This window comes from Hyla sarda, chromosome 6 (genome assembly GCF_029499605.1).
Source record: "Hyla sarda isolate aHylSar1 chromosome 6, aHylSar1.hap1, whole genome shotgun sequence".
Classification (NCBI taxonomy): Eukaryota; Metazoa; Chordata; class Amphibia; order Anura; family Hylidae; genus Hyla; species Hyla sarda.
In genome coordinates, this window is record NC_079194.1 from 203,232,788 (window position 1) to 203,258,163 (window position 25,376).

A 25,376-nucleotide genomic window follows, 5' to 3' on the forward strand; every position below is an offset into this window, starting at 1 on the left:
CGTGACCGGAGCGCTGCAGCGGAGGGAGTGAAGCGAGCGCTCCGGGGAGGAGCGGGGACCCGGAGCGCTCGGCGTAACACTAAGGCTGGGTTCCCATGACGTTTTCCCCCATACGGGAGCGCATACAGCAGGGGAGAGCTAAAAACCTGCACTCCCGTATGCCTTTCTATGCGCTCCCATATGTAATTAATTTCAATGAGCTGACCACAGTGAAACGTTCCGTCCGGTCGGCTCATTTTTGCCCCGTATGCGCTTTTACCACCGTCGACCACGGTTTTAAGCACGGAGAAAAAGCGCATGCGGGGCAAAAATGAGCCGACCGGACGGAACGTTTCACTGCAGTCGGCTCATTGAAATGAATTACATACGGGAGTGCATAGAAAGGCATACGGGAGTGCAAGTTTTTAGCTCTCCCCTGCCATTTGCACTCCCGTATGGGGGGAAACGTAATGGGAACCCAGCCTTACTTAAACATAACATAAATACAGATTTTAAATAATCATTCCATTTATGGAAGATAAAGATTAATTTAAAAACAGTATCACCCGTGTGGATGAGTTGCCAGGTTTTCTTGCTGTTCCATGTGACATGCAGCCATTATCAGATATATATATATATATATATATTATTATATATTTTTTTTTAAAGCAATAGGCACTACAGTGTACAGAGCTCCCTATAAACTTTCATTATAAGGGAACAGAGTTAAAGAATGTTACAGCCCTTGTATTTTACATTAACAGATTTACAAGACAGCAAAAATTATAAGATTTCCTCTCAAGCAAATTGTAAACATTTTTCAGAAGGAAAAGTACTACCATGAAGTTACCAGATCAATGATGTTGTACAGAGCCATTTCAATTTGTATTTCGGTTGCAGTTCTCCAGTTTTTTACTGGTCGAATACTTAAGCTTGGGAAGGACAAATTGTTGATCAGAATATCAAAACTACAGTTGAGTTGGCCGTAACCTACACCTAGGAAACAGAGAAGGCAGAATTAAATACAAAAAAAGAAAATGGGTATTCTCACATGCAGAATGGCACCAGTATTGTGAGCCTTATCTATAAACCGTTTCACAGGTTTTCCTGGATTGTAAACCCCCACGGCTGCAGCAATTCCACCTCTGCATACTAAGTGACACACATAACGTTTATATTTTTCTATCAACGTGCTTGATTTTTTTTGTAGCCAACATAACATCTTCAATGTCCCCATTTAAATATAGCTTATTGGTTAATGTTTAACTTTCTACCTAGGATTTTAAAAAATCCAAAATTAGTTGTTGTTTTTTTTATCATAAATGTTTCACTGTCTATCATATGGAATACATAACACATTAAAGGTATTTGCAATAAAAAAAAAAAAATATGATTTATTTTCTACTTTTGCTACATTCTAGGATCCCCACCATTTGAATTTTTGTGGGATAAGCTGTAGTTTTAATAGATACCATTTTGGGGGAACATATAATCACTTTATATTCCATATTTTAGGAGGCAAGATGAGCAAAAACTGAAATTCTGGTATTTCATAAAAAAAATTCGGCATTCCCCATGCAAGAGTTTAAGGGTTAACTGGTGGGAGTTTATATATATATATATATATATATATATATATATATATATATACACATATATTTATATAACAATGCCCATTCTACATTATTAGGAAAAAAAAAAAAACTCCAGCACTCTCGCGTGGCTTCTGGTGTCCTGCTCTGTTCCCCAGGTGTCCTGAGCTGAAGTGTGATTCTTGGGCTTGGGATGACTTTGGTGCCCAATGTGTCATACTGCTGCACAGTTAACTACTGGCCGAGCTGGACATCACTTTGGCCAATGATTGGCTGTGCAGCTATATGACACTCTGGGTCCCAACGTCACTCTGGGCCCAAGGGTCATGTTGCAGCTTTGAAAAGGGATTGCATCGGGCAATGGAGCAGGACACCGGAAGCACAGCAGGTTCACTTGAAGTGAGTAGAGGTTTATTTATTTTTCTATTCACTGTAGAAGGGGTATTGTTATAAAAAAAAAAAAACTCCCACCAGATAACCTCTTTAGTAGAAGGATTATTCTATTTTATTCTTAGTTCTCTAGGATATAATCTCTGGGACCCCCATAATCAGTGTTTACACAGGCAAAGCCTGGTTGAGTGGAACTGAGCTGCAGTACCATGAACAACCACCTGTAAGGACAAGGGCGGATTTATTAACACATACAGGCCAGAAGAGCTGACAGATCCTCTTTTACTGTTATGTAGGGATTAGTCCAAAAATAGTTAATCCCAATCTAACATGCCCTGAAAAGTCTTGGATGGGATTCGTGATTGAAATTATTTCCTATCAGACATGATGTTACCCACAATTTTTTGACAAGTCAATGTGGAGACTTGGCACACTAGTAAGGAGAAAAGTCAGGAGCTATCTAAGGAAAGCTATATACTTGTTAAGGTCTACCACGGAACCAGTTTTGTCTGTTGAGTTTATTTTTCCTGTATATATTTATATCCTTTATGTCCTTAACCCTTTAAGGACACAGCCCTTTTTGGCCTTGAGAACACAGGAAATATTTTATTTTTGTGTTTTTGTTTTTTCCTCCTCTCCTTCTAAGAGCCATAACTCTTTTATTTTTCGATCTACAGACCAATATGAGGGCTTGATTTTTGCACAACCAATTGCACTTACTTTGTAATGACACCTTTTATTTTACCATAAAATCTATGGTGCAACCAAAAATTTTTTTATTTATGGTCGAAAACACGCAACTTATCAACTTTTGAAGGTTTTTGTTTTCACGCATGGTAAAACTGACATGTTTTCTTTATTCTGTGGGTTACTTTAATCATTTAGTTAATTTAACTAAAAGAATACCCATGTTTACACACACTTTTCTATTGTACTACTTTTAAAAAACTCAAACGTTTTAGCAAAATTAGTATGTTTAAAATGTCCCCATTTCTGACCCCCTATAACTTTTTTATTTTCTGTAAATGGGGCTGTATGAGGGCTCTGTTTTGCACCCTGATCTGTAGTTTTTATTGGTACTACGTTTGTGTATATGTGACTATCTGATTACTTTATATATTTTTCTTCTTGTATGTTCTTCTTGTATGTGATGTGATCGAAAATCAGCAATTTTGGACTTTGGTATTTTTTATATGTTGACAATGTTCACCGTAAAGGATCATTAACATAATATTTTAATAGACAGACATTGCCGCATGCAGCGATACCAAGCATGATTATGTTTTTTATAATGAGAGATGGGTTTAATCACTTTTATTAAAACTTTGTTTTGACTTGTTTTTATGCCTTTTTGGTCCACACAGGAGACTTTTTATTGCAATCTTTAGATTGCAAATACTGATTCCCATGGTCGTGCTGCGGGCGATAAGATTGGCCATCCGACCCGAAGCATTGCCACAGATACCGTGATCAATATTCTGATCACGTAATGATCACGCCATCTGAGGGCTTAATGGCGACATCTGTACGATCGCTGATGTCTGCACCTACCGGTGGGTTCCCACCTGCTGATAGCAGAAGGGACCCTTGGTTTATGATGCAACAGGACTCTGTTAACCAGGACGTACATGTCCTAAGTCCCAGGGCGTACGTGTAGGCCCTGCATCCTCTAGGGGTTAAATTTATTGTACTTTAAAAATATTTTATACTATGTTCATTTTCAAATGTAAGCTGTCTTAATTTTGGAAAACTGTAAGCAGCAAATGTATTTATTTAATTGATTCCATTAGTTTGTGCTAACCTTTATCACTTAGACAAGCATTTTCTTTTATTTTTATTTCTTTCTTTTCTAATATGCACATGGTTTCTATGTACTGGAAATATTCAACTGGCAATAGTTTAGTCTTTTAAATGAATTATTCTCATATTCTCAATTAGAATATATATGTTTGTTAATTTACTTTATGTCATTGATTCATGTAAGTTTAATATTGTACTTATGCATATTTTACTATCCTTTGTGTTTTTACAATCTTCTCTGTTATATTGGCTGTATCAATCTGTTTATCTTTGCATATATATTATTTCTATTTGCACTTCTATTCTTACATTTGTGTTTAAAAGTAAAAGAAAGAAAAGTTTAATAAAAAAAACATTTGACATGAAAAGTTTTGGAAGACTGCCCTTAAAGTCATGTAGGACTGTATTTCCTTTCAGGTTTTAATGTCAAGACAGTAGTAATAACGTCAAAGTAACAGCAACATAAATGGCTATGAATGTACGGATGGTAGATGGAGCTAAAACACAACCTGTTTAAAACACATGGCACTGGAAGATTTTTATGCACTTTAAAACAAAAAATGGTCAACAAAACTGTCAAAAACCAAAAAACCCTCCCCCCACCACCAATTTTTGATGACACCATAAGAAATTAGATATATACAAAACAATAAGTGATATCGTGTTGTGAGGTCTGTGTTAGCAGACAGTGGCACCCTGTCAGCACAAGAAATTAAACTAAAATTAAACTTGAAAAGAAAAGGTCACTTGGGTAGGGCTAACGTATAGCAGTGATATTTAAATGGCTAATGCAGAACAATACATCAATGTTGGTGGCACTATTAGATGTGTATGCAAAATAATGAGTGACATCACCTCATTGATGCACTGGCGTCGGTTTCAGAAGGTGACAGCACCAGGATTAACAATATCAAAAAAAGGTTTTAATGAACCTGCAACAACACTCGCTCAAAGAATGGCTGTCTGTGCCTACCTAACACTAATACAGTCCAAAATCTATCTATAACAGCCTACTATTCTCTTCTCCTCACTGACATGAATCCATTGTTTATCTGTATTCTGTGTTATACCATTTCTTATAACTGAGTTCCTCATTCCCTTACTGTATTTGTATCCCCACAAAGAAGCAGCATTTCCTGGTTGGGCTGTTTTATAGTGGATTTGACTCCTATAGTCCATCATTACTGGCTCTGCTGGAGGGAGATATGATCATCTGCTCTCTAAAATGATGGCTACCATTTATAGGGATCAGCACAGGATGAATCCCAAAAGTGATCGGCACTCGCCGCCGCGTCACAGCCGCCACACGCAGGTCCCGGATGCATCACATCCGGACCTGCGTGCTCGGCCTCTTGACGTCCGGGGAGTCCGTGCCAGGAAGAGGGCCCCACGCATGCGCACAAGCAGGAATCGTCGCATTACATAAGATATGATGACAAACAGGTATTTCCCTTATCTGCGCTACCGACGTAACAGGACTATCCTGTCATTAGATAAAGCCTCCTATTACTCATCCACCCTAATGTATATGCTGACATCAGCATCTATTGTTATCTGCAACATGTAAACAGTGCAACATAGGGAATTAAGGATTACATAGATACAATCTAATACGAATCAACAGGCAGTACTAAGAGGTAGGATACAAAAAATATACCACCTTTATATAGGCTATTTATCAAGTTATGTGGTATGTATTAACCCCTTAAGGACCAAGGACGTACAGGTACGTCATTGGTCCTGCTCCCGTGATATAACGCGGGGTTACACGGTAACCCCGCATCATATCACGGCGGGCCCGACGTCATAGTGAAGCCGGCGCCGCGCGCTATTAACCCTTTAGTAAAAGTGAAAGTAAAAAGTGACGGTTAACTCAGTGGGCTGTTCGGGATAGCCGCGGCAAAATCGCGGCATCCCGAACAGCTTACAGGACAGCGGGAGGGTCCCTACCTGCCTCCTCGCTGTCCGATCGCCAAATGACTGCTCAGTGCCTGAGATCCAGGCATGAGCAGTCAAGCGGCAGAATCATCGATCACTGGTTTCCTATGAGAAACCAGTGATCAATGATAAAGATCAGTGTGTGCAGTGTTATAGGTCCCTATGGGAGCTATAACATTGCAAAAAAAAAGAGAAAAAAAAAAGTGAATGAATATCATTTAACCCCTCCCCTATTAAAAGTTTGAATCACCCCCCTTTTCCCATAAAAAAAAAACAGTGTAAAAAAAAAAACAGTGTAAATAAAAATAAACATGTATGGTATCACCGCGTGCGGAAATGTCCGAATTATAAAAATATATCGTTAATTAAACCGCTCGGTCAATGGCGTACGCGCAAAAAAATTCCAAAGTCCAAAATAGTGCAATTTAAAAATGAAGAAAAAGCGATCAATAAGTCCTATCAATGCAAATATGGTACCATTCCATTAAAAACTTCAGATCATGGTGCAAAAAATGAGCCCTCATACCGCCCCATACACGGAAAAATTTAAAAGTTATAGGGGTCAGAAGATGACAATTTTAAACGTATTAATTTTCCTGCATGTAGTTATGATTTTTTCCAGAAGTATGACAAAATCAAACCTATATAAGTAGGGTATCATTTTAATCGTATGGACCTACAGAATAAAGATAAGGTATCATTTTTACCGAAAAATGTATTACGTAGAAACGGAAGCCCCCAAAATTTACAAAACAGCTTTTTTTTTAAAAATTTTGTCGCACAATGATTTTTTTTCCCGTTTCACCGTAGATTTTTGGGCAAAATGACTGATGTCATTACAAAGTAGAATTGGTGGCGCAAACAATAAGCAATCATATGGATTTTTAGGTGCAAAATTGAAAGAGTTATGATTTTTTAAAGGCAAGGAGCAAAAAACGAAAATGCAAAAACGGAAAAACCCCCGGTCCTTAAGGGCAGGGACGTGCACAGACATTTTGAAGAGCAGGGGCTCAAGTAAAAAAAAGAGGGCACTTTTCATAATTTAAAAAACGTCTGCCAGACTTAATGGGCAGATGTGCTGCGGCCCAGGGACACAGTGGACTCCCGCCGGGCCTACTCGACATTCCTATCCCCCATAAAAGGTGTTTTTGTAAAATCGAGTCAAGAACAGTTTCTCTGAGGTCTGCCATGTGTATATATACTTTGGCTGTGCTGTCAGTCTTATTTACAGAAAACATGTGACAGCTGCCCTATAATATACTTTATTATAGAGGAGATTCATCAAAACCTGTGCAGAGAAAGAGCGGTGCAGTCGCCCATAGCAACCAATCAGATCATTTTGCAGACGGATTTTCCTCTGCAAAAGTTTTAATAAATCTACCCCTATATGCCCCGGTCTGACCTCTATATCACAGAACCCATCACCAATCATCCAGCACCCATCACCAATCACCCAGCACCAATCACCCAGCACCAATCACCAATCACCCATTACCAATCACCCAGCACCAATCACCCAGCACCAATCACCCAGCACCAATCACCCAGCACCCATTACCAATCACCTATCACCCAGCACCCATTACCAATAACCTATCACCCATCCCCAATCACCCAGCACCAATCACCTAGCACAAATCACCAATCACCCAGCACTCATTACCAATCACCTATCACCCATCCCCAATCACCTAGCACCAATCACCAATCACCCAGCACCCATTACCAATCACCCAGCACTCATTACCAATCACCTATCACCCATCCCCAATCACCCATCACCCAGCACCAATCACCCATCACCCATCACCCAGCACCAATCACCCAGCACCCAGCACCCATCACCAATCACCCAGCACCAATCACCCATCACCAATCACCCATCCCCAATCACCCATCCCCAATCACCCAGCACCAATCACCCAGCACCAATCACCCAGCACCAATCACCCAGCACCAATCACCTAGCACCAATCACCCAGCACCCATCACCAATCACCCATCACCCATCCCCAATCAACCAGCACCAAGCACCCATCACCCAGCACCCATCCCCATCACCAAGCACCAATCACCCAGCACCCATCCCCAATCATCCAGCACCAATCACCCAGCACCAATCATCATTTTGCAGACGGATTTTCCTCTGCAAAAGTTTTAATAAATCTCCCCCTATATGCCCCGGTCTGACCTCTATATCACAGAACCCATCACCAATCATCCAGCACCCATCACCCAGCACCCATCACCAATCACCCAGCACCAATCACCCAGCACCCATTACCAATCACCCAGCACCAATCACCCAGCACCAATCACCCAGCACCAATCACCAATCACCCAGCACCCATTACCAATCACCTATCACCCATCCCCAATCACCAAGCACCAATCACCTAGCACCAATCACCCAGCACCCATTACCAATCACCTATCACCCATCCCCAATCACCCATCACCAATCACCTAGCACCAATCACCAATCACCCAGCACCCATTACCAATCACCCAGCACCAATCACCTAGCACCAATCACCCAGCACCCATTACCAATCACCTATCACCCATCCCCAATCACCCAGCACCAATCACCTAGCACCAATCACCCAGCACCCATTACCAATCACCTATCACCCATCCCCAATCACCCATCCCCAATCACCCATCACCAATCACCCAGCACCCATTACCAATCACCCAGCACCAATCACCCAGCACCCATCCCCCATCACCCAGCACCAATCACCCAGCACCCATCACCAATCACCCAGTACCCATCACCCATCCCCAATCACCTAGCACCAATCACCCAGCACCCATCACCCAGCACCAATCACCCAGCACCAATCACCCAGCACCCATCCCCAATCACCCAGCACCAATCACCTAGCACCAATCGCCCAGCACCAATCACCCAGCACCAATCACCCAGCACCTATCACCCAGCACCTATCACCCCTCCCCAATCACCCAGCACCTCTGGTTCTTACACTGAAGAGATGGACACCACACTAATATATGCTTACATGCTACAATATACAAGAGTTGGCAAAAAAAAAAGAATTATAAATATACAAAGACGGCCGGGCATAGCACAGCATACAGGATGGAGGCAGGGAAGCTCCGCCTCCATTGCGCACAAGACTGACTTCGCATACTAGCAATGTGGGGCAACACCTAGAAAATGGAAAGACCAATTTTTGTATACATGCACTGTAACCTGTCAGTTTCCCTTTAATTATATACCGTACCCCCCTTAATACCCTATATACTGTGCTTCCATTAATTAACTATATACTGTGCCACCATTCATCTATTAATTCCCTATATACTGTGCTTCCATTAATTAACTATATACCGTACTGTGCCACCATTCATCTATTAATTACCTATATACTGTGCCACTATTCATCTATTAATTCCCTATATACTGTGCCACCATTAATGAACTATATACTGTGCCACCATTCATCTATTAATTCCCTATATACTGTGCCACCATTCATCTATTAATTCCCTATATACTGTGCCACCATTCATCTATTAATTACCTATATATTGTGCCACCATTCATCTATTAATTACCTATATACTGTGCCACCATTCATCTATTAATTACCTATATACTGTGCCACCATTAATGAACTATATACTGTGCCACCATTCATCTGTTAATTCCCTATATACTGTGCCACTATTAAATCCCTATATACTGTGCCACTATTAATAAACTATATACTGTGCCACCATTAATGAACTATATACTGTGCCACCATTCATCTATTAATTACCTATATACTGTGCCACCATTCATCTATTAATTCCCTATATACTGTGCCACCATTAATGAACTATATACTGTGCCACCATTCATCTATTAATTACCTTTATACTGTGCCACCATTCATCTATTAATTCCCTATATACTGTGCCACTATTAATGAACTATATACTGTGCCACCATTAATGAACTACCGTATTTATCGGCGTATAACACGCACTTTTTAGGCAAAATTTTTTAGCCTAAAGTCTATGTGCGTGTTATACGCCAATAAGCCGCTGCAGTTCAATGATTTAAAGCGGGCGCTTTAAATCAATGAACTGCAGCGGCTTTGCAGGTGCAGAGACAGCCAGCGCTGCCGGCTTCTCTGCCCCTGCCTGCCCTGGGGCCTAGAGCCCTGCTGCCGGCCCTTCTCTCCCCCTGGCTATCGGTGCCGCTGCCCCGTTGCCTCCCCCCATCCCCGGTTGCATAATTACCTGTTGCCGGGGTCGGGTCCACGCTGCTTCAGGCCTCCAGTGTGCGTCCCCTGCGTCGTTGCTATGAGCTTTCACGGCGCGGCGCATGACGTCAGTGCGCCGCGCTGTGCAGTGCATAGCAACGACGCAGGGGACGCACACCGGAGGCCTGAAGCAGCGCGGACCCGACCCCGGCAACAGGTAATTATGCAACCGGGGATGGGGGGAGGCAACGGGGCAGCGGCGCCGGCAATGGGTGCTGCTGCCCCTTCTCTTCCCCTGGCTGTCGGCGCCGCTTCTCTCACCCTGGCTATCGGCGCCGGCAATGGGGCACCGGCACCGATAGTCAGGGGGAGAGAACGGGCAGCGGCGCAGATAGCCAGCGGGAGAGAAGGGCCGGCACCAGGGCTCTAGACCCCAGGAGAGGCAGGGGGAGAGAAGCGGGCAGCGACGGCCTCTCTCCCCCTGCCTTTCCTGGGGGTGTATCGGGGTATACACGCGCACACACGCACCCTCATTTTACCATGGATATTTGGGTAAAAAACTTTTTTTACCCAAATATCCTTGGTAAAATGAGGGTGCGTGTTATAGGCCGGTGCGTGGTATACCCCGATAAATACGGTATATACTGTGCCACCATTCATCTATTAATTCCCTATATACTGTGCCACCATTAATGAACTATATACTGTGCCACCATTCATCTATTATTTCCCTATATACTGTGCCACCATTAATGAACTATATACTGTGCCACTATTATTTAACTATACTGTGCCACCACTAAGGGTGCGTTCACACGTGCGTATATTCTGCTGCAGATCTGCTGCAGATTTGCTTTAGCAGATTTCTCTTCCCATTGTCAATGGGAAGCAAAATCTGCAGCAAAAATAGGCACATGTGAACGCACCCTAAGGATCTATACACAGTGCCAGCATTCATAAAAATATAATGTTCCAATATAATGAAATAAATACTGTGCTTCCATAAATTCCCTATATACTGTGCTTACATTCCTCCAATCATTCCCTAATAATGTGCTTAATACAATAAATACAAGCACATAACATAAAGGCACATACAGTACATAGGTAATATACACACATACAAAAAGACACTTTGACACATAGATACAGGTACAAATATACATTAAGAAACATAAATACACAGACACACATATATAGGCAATAAGCACATCATACATACAGGTACACACATACAATCACTCACAGATATATACACACATACATAGATTCACTTGCTCATATATATATATATACACACATACATACACACATACATACACACACACACACATAGATTCACTTGCTCATATATATATATATACACACACACACATGCATACATACACACACATACATATATACACACATACATACACACATACATATATACATACACACACATAGATTCACTTGCTCATATATATATATACACACACATACATACACACACATACATAGATTCACTTGCTCATATATACACACACATACATATACACACACATATATACATACATATATACATGCATACATATACACACACATACATACATACACATACATACATACACATACATACATACATACACACATACATAGATTCACTTGCTCACATATATATATATATATACACACACATACATACATATTTAAATACACATACATACATATATACATACACACATACATAGATTCACTTGCTCACATATATATACACACACATACATACATGCATAGATTCACTTGCTCATATATATATATATATATATATATATATATATATATACACACAAACATACACACATACATAGATTCACTTGCTCACATATATATATATATATATATATATATATATATATATATATATATACACATACATGCATACACATATATACATACACACACACTGACATACAATCACTCACATATATTTACAGTCACTTACAGTAAGGCCCCAGCCAGCCCTCTCTGCACATACATAGAGATAGACACCCACACACACACCCACACATATACATACATACACACACATATATATACATACACACACACATATATATATATACACATACACACACACTGACATACAATCACTCACATATTTTACAGTTACTTACAGTAAGGCCCCAGCCATTACTCTCTGCACATACAAAGAGATAGACACACACACACACTGACATACAATCACTCACATATATTTACAGTCACTTACAGTAAGGGCTGCATAGACTGAAGTTTGTGGCCGGACATGCTGTGGGCGGGGCTTCTCTCTGCCTCCTCTCCTCCTGTCTCCTCCTTGTGGAGAGAAGCAAAGAAATGGCAGATAATGACAGGGTGAGTGGCGCCCCCTTGCTGCAGGGAGGGCACAGCACCCTCCATTAAACCACATACAACTCTCCAGCAATGGATCCTTTTTACTGCACCTGTCACCCTGAGTCTGCACCTCCTTTTGTGAGGGCATTAGAGGGGCAGGTGAGGAAAAGGGCAGGGGCTCCAGCCCCCTTTCACTCCTATGTGTGCACGTCCCTGCTTAAGGGGTTAAGTAATCTGCCAGCAACTACTACAATTGATACATAATAATAGAAATAATAATTGGGGCATAATAGAATATTATCAAGAATTAATATTAGTAAATTTTAATACATTTTAATAAATTGTAATAAATTTTGACCCATATGTGAAATCACTAAAAGGGATATGTGCATAATAACCCTAAACCAAGGTGTAGGAAAAAGTGAGAGTGTAAAGATGTTGTTAAATATTAATATGTGCTTATATACATGATAAAATAATAACAAAAAAATAAAAATAGTAAGACCATCATAAGGATGGAAATAAATTTAAATGGTGAAAAAGAGGATGAAAATAAATACATGTGTAGTGATAAATCATGTTATAAAATTAAATAACCAAAATAAGTGAGGATGATCACAATTAAACTGAGTAAAAATAGAAGAGGATTGCTTGTGAAAACTTTATGTGTGATAACTCTATGAAATATAATTATGATGTTCTATGTGTGATGGAAAACTACTAAATAGCTAATATGTACCTGCCATTATGATTAGGTTTGGGGCTAGTAAAAGTGTATGGCATATCTTGTAATACTGGGAAATGCGAGAATAAAAAAATGTAAAACAAGGATCATATGATACTATCAAGTACCCTGGTTGGACTTGATGGACGTATGTCTTTTTTCAACCATACTAACTATGTAACTATGTATTCTACTTGTAACTGTATCTGCTCATTACTGTATATATAGTCTGTAACCGTCTGGAGAGAGCTTGGATCTGACACTATATGGTGACTGTAAGATGGTATTATTGGTTTTAATAGTGCTTTTATAATGGTAATGACTTATGGACCTGAAAAAAGCAAGAGTGCAGCTCCTTGACCATGTCATTTTGGATGTTTTTATGTTGTTTTTATGCTGTGTGGGCCATTGCCAAAAAATAAGCAGAATATGCACCTGGTGTGTTGCTATTTCTCTGAGCTTCCCTATGTTTCAGTTCTTGATCTGCCCCTATGTACAGATGAGGCACTCTGCCTCTGCAAATTATGAAGGGGGCACAGCACTCGCTGGAGAGATGTGACCTCTTCTTTGTGCTGATAGATAGGGGTTCTGTTGGATTCTCCTATATCAAATATTTTTGGCCTGAAGCCCATGTAAAGTAAATTATTGTATATTATTCCTTATCAGCTCTGTTAATATATATATATATATATATATATATATATATATATATATATATACATACATATATAATTTATCATTGAGGCCAAATCTTAATAAATGTACACTGATTAAGTCAGAATTAACCTTAGCCCTAAAAGTGTTGTGAAGCCCCTTTCCTTTATAGATGCTGCAGGGACAGTTGCTGAGCCACTGTATGATGCACAGCAAATATTGTGCATGTGTTCTCCTAATAAGAATAGGAGGGTGTGCAGCAGAGTCTCTTAATGCCTAATGTCAGATGGGGTAGGAGAGAAGAGACCTGAACATTCCACTAAATACATCTATAACATCAATGTACACATAGGCCGGCATTTATCATTGTGTTTACCTTTTTTTTTCTATCTATATTTGGGGTTATTTTGGCACTAGTGTCCTTTTTTTTATTTTTTTATTTTTGCACCTTTTAGTTTACACATTTCCACTGATTTTGGCAATACACATGATATGGACAGGTTTTATGAACTGCACCTTTTTGTGAAAAGGCACAAAAAAAAGGTGCTAAATCACCTAAAAGTCTCTAAACTACACCAGCCCAGACTTAGCTTTTTGGTGTATGTAAAGAGTGAAATTTCAGAAAATGTGACCTGCACAAAATTTATCAAATGCTCTGTGACCATTTAATAAATTTGGTGCTCCTACACATTATCAGCACACAAAAAAAGTGTAGAAAAATGCTTCACTTCCACCTACAATGATAAATGTCCCACATAATGTGGAAGATTTAGTGAGAAAAGTACATCTAAAATGTATTCTATGCTTAAAAATTTTTACATTCACTTTAACAGTTTTACAAAGTGTCTAAAAAAGAAGAGATTATTAAAGGACAACTGCAGCGGTATGACACTTATCCCCTATCCACAGGATAGGGGATAAGTGTTTGATTGCGGGGGGTCCGACCGCTGGGACCCCCCCTCGATCTCCCTAATGGGGCGCCGCCATTAGCGCTCATGGTGACGTAGCGTCGACCTAGAGGTCAACGGTGACGCCCCGTCTCCTCCCCGTCCCCATACAGTTCTATGGGTGAGACGGGGAGGCACGAACGCTGCCTCCCCGCCTCTCCCATAGAGATGTATGGAGGAGGCGTGCCGGCTGCAACGTCATGCTGCGGCTGGCAAGCCCCCAGCACGGGACAGCCGCGGCCCTGTACAGGAGATCACAGGGGGTCCCAGCGGTCGGACCCCCCGCGATCAAACACTTATCCCCTATACTGTGGATAGGGGATAAGTGTTAATCACGCTGCAGATGTCCTTTAACCCCTTCCCGACCTATGACATACCTGTACGTCATGGGTGGCAAGGTGTTCCAGACCCATGACATACAGGTACGTCATGAACATTTTTGCTGCTACTCGCGGCATCCCGCAGCGCCCGGTAAGATGGTGGCTGATAGCCAGCCATCTTACCATGCGACCACGGGGGGGGTTTCATCCCCCACCCCCCCAGCGATCGCTGCTATCAGCTGGTCAAATCTGACTAGCTGATAGCAGCGCGGTGTGTGAGTCTGGATCACGGGGATCGGGACACACACCGCTCTGCTAAGTGTCCCTTACCCGTCCCCCGGCGTCACTTACCCGGCCATGCGGTGTCCCGAGCGGTCCCGGCGCGAGCGACGTCCTCCAGGCGGTCCCGGCGGCGCTGCGTCCCGGCGGTGAGTTTGCAGCAGCAGGGCGGCATCTTCATTGGCAGCAGTGAGATCGCCGTAAAGCGATCTCACTGCTGCCTCTGGGAGTTTCAAAACTGCAACTCCCAGCATGCCCAGACAGCCTTTGGCTTTCTGGGCATGCTGGGAGTTGTAGTTTTGCAACATCTGGAGGTCCACAGTTTGGAGACCACTGTATAATGGTTTCCAATCTGTGCTCTTCCAGATGTTGCAAAACTACAAATCTCAGCATGCTCAGTCTGTCCAGGCATGCTGGGAGTTGTAGTTCTCTAACATCTGGAAGAGCACAGATTGGAGACCATTATACAGTGGTCTCCAAACTGTGGACCTCCAGATGTTGCAAAACTACAACTCCCAGCATGCCCAGACTGCCCAAGCATGCTGGAAGTTGTAGTTCGGCAACATCTGATCCTTCAGATATTGCCGAACTACAACTTCCAGCATGCCTGGACAGTCTGGGCATGCTGGGAGTTGTAGTTTTGCAACAACTTGAGGCACACTAGTTGGGAAACATTGTCCGTTTCCTACCTCAGTGCCTCCAGCTGTTGCAATTGTTGCAAAACTATAACTCCCAGCATGCACTGACAGTGTGCTGGGAGTTGTAGTTTTGCAACAGCTGGAGGCACACTGGCTTGGAAACACTAAGTTTGGTTGCAAAACACTTGAAAGTTTATTACTTAACTTAGTGTTTCCAAACCAGTGTGCCTCCAGCTGTTGCAAAACTACAACTCCCAGCATGCACGGACAGCCAAAGGGCATGCTCGGAGTTTGCAACAGGTGGATGTTTGCCCCCTCCCCCCAATGTGAATGGACAGGGTACACTCACATAGGCGGAGGTTAACAATGAGTGCTGCAAGTTTGAGATGGCGCAAATTTTGCGCTGCAGCTCAAACTTCCAGCGGCAAACTTGCTGTGAACCTCTGCCCATGTGACTGTACCCTAAAAACACTACACTACACTGACACTAACCTAAAATAAAAAGTAAAAAACACTACATATACACATACCCCTACACAGCCCCCTAATTTAGGCCTCAAATGCGCATGGCGCTCTCTCACTTTGGAGCCCTGTCGTATTTCAAGGCAACAGTTTTGGGACACATATGGGGTATCGCCGTACTCGGGAGAAATTGCCTTACAAATTTTGGGGGGCTTTTTCTTCTTTAACCCCTTATGAAAAGGTGAAGTTGGGGTCTACACCAGCATGTTAGTGTAAAAAAAACAAATTTTTACACTGACATGCTGGTGTTGCCCTATACTTTTCATTTTCACAAGAGGTAAAAGGGAAAAAAGACCCTCAAAATTTGTAGTGCAATTTCTCCCGAGTACGGATATACCCCATATGTGGGCGCAAAGTGCTCTGGGGGCGCACAACAAGGCCCAGAAGGGAGAGTGCGCCATATACATTTGAGGTGATTTGCACAGGGGTGGCTGATTATTACAGCAGTTCTGACAAACGCAAAACAATAAATATCCATATGTGACCCCATTTTGGAAACTACACCCCTCACGGAATGTAATAAGGGGTGCAGTGAGCATTTACACCCCACTGGTGTATGACAAATTTTTGGAACAGTGGTCTGTGAAAATGAAAAATAAAAATTTTCATTTGCACAGTCCACTCTTTCAAATATCTGTCAAACGCCAGTGGGGTGTAAATGCTCACTGCACCCCTTATTAAATTCCATGAGGGGTGTGGTTTCCAAAATGGGGTCACATGTGGGGGGTCCACTGTTCTGGCACCATAGGGGCTTCCTAAATGGGATATGCCCCCAAAAAACCCTTTCAGAAAAACTCACTCTCCAAAATCCCATTGTCGCTCCTTCCCTTCTGAGCCCTCTACTGCGCCCGCCGAACACTTGACATACACATATGAGGTATTTCCTTACTCGAGAGAATTTGGGTTACAAATTTTAGGGTGATTTCTCTCCTTTTACCCCTTGTAAAAATTCAAAAATTGGGTCTACAAGAACATGCGAGTGTAAAAAATGAAGATTTAGAATGTTCAACTTCACTTTGCTGCTATTCCTGTGAAACACCTAAAGGGTTAAAACACTTACTGAATGTCATTTTGAATACTTTGGGGGGTGCAGTTTTTATAATGGGGTCATTTATGGGGTATTTCTAATATGAAGACCATTAAAATCCACTTCCAACCTGAACTGGGCCCTGAAAAAGTACGATTTTGAAAATCTTGAGGAAAATTGCTGCGGAACTTTGAAGCCCTCTGGTGTCTTCCAAAAGTAAAAACTTGTCAATTTTTTGATGCAAACATAAGGTAGACATATTGTATATGTGAATCAATATGTAATTTATTTGGAATATCCATTTTCCTTTCAAGCAGAGACTTTCAAAGTTAGAAAAATTCAAAATTTTCATGACATTTTTAGATTTTTTTTACCAAGAAAGGATACAAATATCAGTGAAATTTAACCAATAACATAAAGTAGAATATGTCACAAAAAACAATCTCGGAATCAGAATGATAACTAAAAGCATTCCAGAGTTATTAATGCTTAAAGTGACAGTGGTCAGATTTTCAAAAAATGCCCAGGTCCTGAAGGTGAAAATGGGCTGGGTCATTAAGGGGTTAAATGTAGCAAATTATTAATAAATTATTAAATGTACCATACACTTATCTTTGCATGCCAGCAATCAGGTGACATAAAGTTGTGAACATTTTCTAAAATGCCTATGATGCCATTTCTAAAGACTCATAAATGCAGGTATTCTATGCACTTTTAATAGTTCTCCTCTTTGTCTACCTGTGCTTATCATAGGTCCAAACAGAAACCTTAACAAATCATATCCATATTCATATGAAGCCAGTGAACCCATTTCTCATACCTAGGTTGCCACCAAAAAAAAAAAAAACTAGCAACTGTTCCCACTAGAAATCTACATTAAGGACAGTACTGACTGGTTCCAGCACCAGGGATTTCGATAAAAGTAGTTAAACCAATAATATTGATGCAGACCATGACAACTAATTTTAAATATATTAAACATATACAAAACCTACCGAACAAGGTGCATGTAAGCAGGAGAGTCATGGTGTGTGGAGACATTGAGAGACAAGAGGAAATGCACATTCTACTGTAAGTGATAATACTTCTATTTGTTTGGAGGTGGAGTTATTCTTTTTCTGAGGATGTTGTAGATAGTAAAAAAAAAAAAAGTTGATAAACTTGTTGAAGAATAAGATTCCTAAATGTCACAGATGTCAAAGAATTAAAAACATGATAAACGTTAACATTTCCTATAACACAGAACCCCTATAGGTGGTTTAGGGAAGAAGAAATAACAAATTTTTCCTGTGGCCAGTAATGGGAGCTTATTACATAAAGATTTATTACTGAGTTCAAAAGAAGCCATGTTCTCCTCTGTACTATCTCCCCTAGTGGCAGCTTTAGGTAGAGAGGCTTATTTAAAGGGGTATTCCAGGCAAAAACTTTTTTTTATATATATATCAACTAGCTCCGGAAAGTTAAACAGATTTGTAAATTACTTCTATTAAAAAATCTTAATCCTTCCAATAGTTATTAGCTTCTGAAGTTTTCTGTCTAACTGCTCATTGATGATGTCACGTCCCGGGAGCTGTGCATGATGGGAGAATATGTCCATAGGTACTGCACAGCTCCCGGGACGTGACATCATCAGAGAGCAGTTAGACAGAAAACAACAACTCAACTTCAGAAGCTAATAACTATTGGAAGGAACTCACCCTAGATTTCCACCAAAGGGCTGGCGCTGCAGGACTCCTACTAAAAGGAACGGTGCTCCTGCTGTGAAAAAAGTGCAGGAACTCCGTTTGCATGCGTTCCTGCAGGACTTGCCAACCTGATTTATTTTTTATTTTATCCTGGACAACTTATCCAAAAAAGACGACACACGTTTTTTATGGACAAGTTGGTCAAAAATTACCTCTTTTTTTTTATTTTACCATAAGCTGTATCATGAAACCAAAAAATGTATATTTGCGGGTGGAAATTTATAAGAAAACTGCAATTTAGCTAATTTTGGAGGGTTTGTTTTTTACGCAGTGCACTTTATGGTAAAATTTACTAATTTACTATTGTAAACACAACATGTTTTGCTTGTGTGCCAGATTCTGTCTGTGCCAGAAATAAATAAAAAAACCTGATCACTGGGAAAAGCCGAAAAAGAGGCGTGTCTGTCGGGAAAAGCTGGCGTGGTCACAGAAAAGGGGCGTTTTCCCAACATTTTCACAAAAACCCAACATATTTACTAAGGTTTCCACAGAAAATGTGGTGGATAACAGCTGAGGAAAACCAGACAGATCAGAACATGTGTAAAAAAATTGTAGGTGATTTAAAACCCACAAAGAAACCTACACTCCACTCTTAGTAAATCAGGGTCATTATGTTTATTCTGTAGGTCAATGCAATTAAAACAATACTCAATTTATATAGTTATTCTTTTATTGTACTACTTTAAAAAAATGCTAACTTTGTTTCAACAAAATTCATATGCATGAAATTGTCCCATTTCTGACCCCTCTAACTTTTTTTAATTTTTCTGTATATGGGGATATTTGATGGGAAGCTTTGATGTGACTTTGATTGTTTTTTATAATGTTTTTATCTGATATACGATGTGACAAAAATCTATATTTTTGGTGTTTCATATTCATTTATGTTTACGCCATTTACTGTGCGGGATCATAAACATTATATTTTAATAGTTTGGACATTAAGCACATAGCAAAACCAAATATGTTAACTTTTTTTTTATAAAATGGGAACATAAGGGTAATTAAAAGTTTCATATAATATCAGAAACTTTAAAAAAAAAAATTTTTAACACTTTTTAACCTCTTAAGGACCCAGGGCATATCTGTACGCCCTGAGTCCGCTCCCTTTCTATAACACAGGGCCACAGCTGGGACCCATGGCTAATAGTGTGCGGCACTGATTGCGGTGCCACACGCTATTAGCCCTTTAGACGCGAACAGCTGAACAACTGTAGGACACAAGGAGGGTCCCTACCTTCCTCCTGTGTGTCCGATCGCCGAATGACTGCCCAGTTCCTGAGATCCAGGCATGAGCAATCAAGCAGCAGAGTCATTAACCAATGTTATCCTACGGGATAACAATGATCAATGTAAAAGATCAGTGTGTGCAGTGTTATAGCCCCCTATAACATTGCAAAAAAAAAAGTGAAAAAAAGTTAATAAAGATCATTTAACCCCTCCCCTAATAAAAGTTTGAATCACTCCCCTTTTACCATTTATTTAAAAAAAACTGTGTAAATAAAAATAAACATATATGGTATCGCTGCGTGTGGAAATGTCAGAATTATAAAAAAAATATCATTAATTAAATCAATGGAGTATACGCAAAAAAATTCAAAAGTCCAAAATAGCGTATTTTTGGTCACGTTTTATCTCATGAAAAAATGAACAAAAAGCGATTTTTTTTTCCAGAAGTATGACAAAATCAAACCTATATAAGTAGGATATCATTTTAATCGTATGGACCCTCAGAATAATGAGGTGGTATCACTTTTAACTAAAAATTTACTGCGTAGAAGCAAAAGCCCCCAAAAGTTACAAAATGGCATTTTTTTCTTCAATTTTGTTGCTCAATTATTTTTTTTCCGTTTCGCCGTAGATTTTTGTGTAAAATGACTGATGTCATTACAAAGTAGAATTGATGGCACAAAAAAATGAAATGAAATAAAAGCGAAAGTAATGTGATCTTTACTGTGGCAACCACTAGGAAGGCCGGACTGCAACTGCCAGCAATTGGTGACCACTGTTACAGTGGTGCCCAAACGGTAGCCCTCCAGATGTTGCCAAACTACAACTCTCAGCATGCCTAGACCACCCAGGCATGCTGGGAGTTGTAGTTCTGTAACATCTGTCCCTTCAGATTTAGCAATTTTTATGACATTTTTGAAAATTGCTGCTCTACTTTGAAGCTCTCAAATTTTTTCAAAAAGTAAAAATATGTCCATTTTATGATGCCAACATAAAGTGGACATATTGTATTTGTGAATAAAAATAAAATGTATTTGGAATATCCATTTTCCTTACAAGCAGAGAGCTTCAAAGTTAGAAAAATGCAAAATTTTCTAAATTTTCATGAAATTTTGGGATTTTTCACCAAGAAAGGATGCAAGTAATGCCGAAAATTTACCACCAAAATAAAGTAGAATATGTCACGAAAAAACAATCTCAGAATCAGAATATTCGGTAAAAGTGTTTTAGAGTTATTAACGCTTAAATTGACGGTGGTCAGAATTGCGAAAAAGGGCTCAGTCCTTAAGGTGAAAAAGGGCTCAGTCCTTAAGGTGAAAAAGGGCTCAGTTCTTAAGGGGTTAAAGTGTACCCGTCAGTTCCAACATAAAAACATGTTTTTAATATATCATTCAGTACCTAATCATGACCATGTACATCTAATTTTTGTGTCTAGCACCTTTTTTTTTTTTTATTACACTTTTAATTTAGCTCACTAGTCTGAATTCCTCTCAAAGGGAGGGGGCATGGCCCTCAATGAGAATTCCCTGGAGAGTTACCCTAGGTTATTCCAGGAGAACCAAAGTCTCCTACAGAAATACTACTACAAGAATGCCTTGGTCTGCAGCCATGATCATCTCACCCTATTCCTCACCCTGGTGTCCGGCCTGGAGTTCATTAGATTTGATTTGGTCTCCGCCCCCTCCCTCAGTATGCTGTCTGCTCACATCTCCCCTAGCATTAACAAAACTACAACTCCAAGGTTGTCCTCACTGACAGTAGTTGCACACAAGCTAACAGTGGGAGGATTTTTCCTCCAGCTGTGAGCCCTGCACTCACAGCTGTCAATCAAGGAAGTGTGTCCATGACATAGGTGATGATGCAAGGACACAGCAGGACTAGTATGTGTCCAAGCAGGCAGGGGGGCAGTGGTTTGACTGGCTTTTTCAGTATGAAATACTGAAAATTTTCTAATGAAAGCAATTGCAAAACCTACAGCATATCAACACCTTTACAGCATATCAAAAGTTTTTGTATCTGACAGTGCCCATTTAGGGGGGTAAAGTCCCCAAAGGGGACTTTGATATGCAATCATTAGATTGCATTTACTGTATAATGCTATGCCTATAACATAACATTATACAGTGTGATTGGAGATCCACTGAAATAGCCTGGCTAAATCATTGAATCTGCGATTGGCAGTAAAAGGTGTTTTAGTTCACGGAACCTCCGCAATCACGTGATCGAGGGGTTCCATGAGCCCCTCTGAATGAGATTTGCAGTTTGACTTGTGACGCCGTTATCGGCATTGATCACCACGTCTAAAGGGTCAATGACCGGCAGGGGTGGGATTGTTAACAGTAAGTCATTAACAGCGAGTGTCTGGCTACTAATAGTAGCCGACACTCTCTGCTCCGAAGTAAGCGCAGCTCTCGCGTTTGCTTCAAACCTCTTATGGACATAGGGCGTACAGGTACGCCCTTGGTCCTTAAGTACTAGGACGCAGGGACGTACCAGTACGCCGTTCATCCTTAACAGGTTAAAAAAAATGAATATATGTTCAACAAGTGTAAATGGAAGCACTCACCATGTCATTCTGCAAAAGCTGTTCTTCAATCTTTTTTCTTAGAACATAATGCACAGTCCTTTTCCCTGCCTAAATCATCCTGCCGCCCTGCACCCTCAACTCCCCCTGTGCATTATGTTCTAAGAATAAAGATTGAAGAACAGCTTTTGCAGAATGACGTGGTGAGGGCTTTCATTTACACTTTGTTGAACTTTTGCTGCCTGATCCATTTTCTATGAGTTTGCACCACCTGAAAGTGAATTATATGTTCAATATTGAAGGTCCTTTGTATGGGAGCTTGCTGTGCAGAAGTTTCTTGCATCTTGAAAAATTTATATCTGTTTACATCTCAGATACTGACATGAATACACAACATACCCACGGTTATATGCACACAAATGAATAGAATGTAGTCAGTTTTAGGTATATGTAGGGATACTAGTGGGTCAGTTTTCCTGGTGTGAACTTACACTTACTGGAACATAATATCACTATGAGTATTTCATAAATAGACAAATAAATAAAACATTAGGCGTGCATAATGTTATTTTGGGAAGCTTCTAAGATTTTGCTAATTGCCCACAGCAATCTGAATCAGGTTTTCATTAACAATATATCTGTGCTTTGCTCTTTTCAGCTTTCCCTCAACCCTGACCAGTCTTCCTGACCCAGCCGCTTATAAACACCCCCACAGCATGATGCTGCCACCACCATGCTTCACTCTAAGGATGTTATTGGGAAGGTGATGAGCAGTGCGTGTTTTTCTCCAGACATTTTTCTCTAGAGATGATTCTAGAAAGTTCAATTTTGGTTTCATCAGACCCAGATAAGATTGCTTCACAGTCTAAAACTCATTTCGGTCCTTTTTTGTTGCAAACTCCAGGGGTGGGGGATGGCTTCCATGTGTCTATATCTGAGGAGAGACTTCTTTCGTTGTTTCAACCTTCTGCCATTTACGAATTATGGAGGCCACTGTGCTCGGGAACTTTCAGCATAGCAGAAATGTGTTTTGTACACTTTTCAGATCTTTCTTCCCCACAATTCGGGCTCTGAGCTCTACAGGTAGTTCCTTCGCCTCTATTGCTTGGTTTATGCTCTGATATACTTTGTCAGCTGTGAGACCTTATATAAACAGGGGAATGTCTCTCCAAAACATGTTCAACAACTACATTTACCAGAGCTGACTCCAAATTAAGGTGGGTAAGCATCTTTAACCCCTTAAGGATGCATTTTTTTTCGTTTTTGCACTTTGGTTTTTTTCCTCCTTCCCTTCTAAAAATCGGAATGCTTTCAATTTTGCACCTACAGACCCACGAGGGCTTGTTTTTTGTGCCACTAATTGTACTTTGTAATTACATCAAATTTTGCTTTGCTGGAGAAGCAGAGAGATCGGATGGTTCATGTTAGCTGATTTGGACCCTCCACGATATACTTATACATTCTGGGGAGGGAAGGGGTTAAAACACATTACCTTCTTTCCTGTGGGTTTAGTAACCAGAGATGCTATGAATTTTTTTTTACATTGATGAGTATATTAGTATACTTCAGTACAGCTGTGGCATCTAATGGCCATTTTCTATCATTGCATCCCTTGGGGGAGCTTTATTAAAACCTGTGTGGAGAAAAGGTTTACCAGTTGCCCACAGCAACCAATACGATTGTTTCTGTTATTTTTTAACCCCTTAAGGACATGGCCCATTTTGGCCTTAAAGGGGTGCTCCACCCCTAGACATCTTATCCCCTATCCAAAGGATAGGGGAAAAGATGTCAGATCGCCGCGGTCCCGCTGCTGGGGACCCCCGCTGCAGAGTTCGCTCTGCACGTAATGACGGGCAATACAGGGACTGGAACATCGTTATGTCACGGCTCCACCCCTCATGAGGTCACGGTCCGCCCCTTTCAATACAAGTCTATGGGAGGGAGCGTGGCGGTCGTCACGCCCCCTGCCATAGACTTGCATTATGGGGAGGGGTCGTGATGTCACGAGGGGCGGAGCCATGACGTCACGCAGCTCCGTCCCCTGTATCGCCCGTCATTACGCACAGAGCGAACTTGCTCTGTGCTGTAATGATAGTGGGGTGCCGCAGCGGGGATCCCGGGGGTCCCCAGCAGTGGGACCGCGGAAATCTGACATCTTATCCCCTATCCTTTGGATAGGGAATAAGATGTCTAGGGGCGGAGTACCCCTTTAAGGACCAGGCCAATTTTTATCTTTGCATTTTTGTTTTTTCCTCCTTTGCTTTTAAAATCCATAACTCTTATTTTTCCACCTACAGACCCATATCAGGGCTTGTTTTTTTGTGTGACCAATTGTACTTTGTAATGACATCTTTCATTTTACCTTGAGCACCTCTGAGTCACTGAAGATCTTTCACTTTAGACACCGTGATCAGCATTGATAATGGTGTCTAAAGGGTTAATGACCGCCAGTGAGCAGTGAGTGTCCGGCTACTGATAGTAGCCGACAATCACTG

General features: G+C 40.9%; 1 protein-coding gene across 2 annotated transcripts in view; it reads right to left on the reverse strand.

Annotated features, from left to right (window-relative positions):
* The window catches only part of LOC130276633 (5-hydroxytryptamine receptor 3A-like), a 61,026-nt gene extending 42,193 nt beyond the window's left edge, over positions 1-18,833 (reverse strand). For both annotated transcript variants that reach the window (XM_056526277.1, XM_056526278.1), the window contains exons 1-2: positions 18,378-18,833; positions 830-975 (exon numbers count right to left, since the gene is read on the reverse strand). In XM_056526277.1, the coding sequence (XP_056382252.1) occupies positions 830-975; positions 18,378-18,447 (216 nt within the window). In that variant the 5' untranslated portion in view covers positions 18,448-18,833. The remainder of the gene's footprint in view (positions 1-829; positions 976-18,377) is intronic.
* Between the last annotated feature and the right edge of the window lie 6,543 nt (positions 18,834-25,376).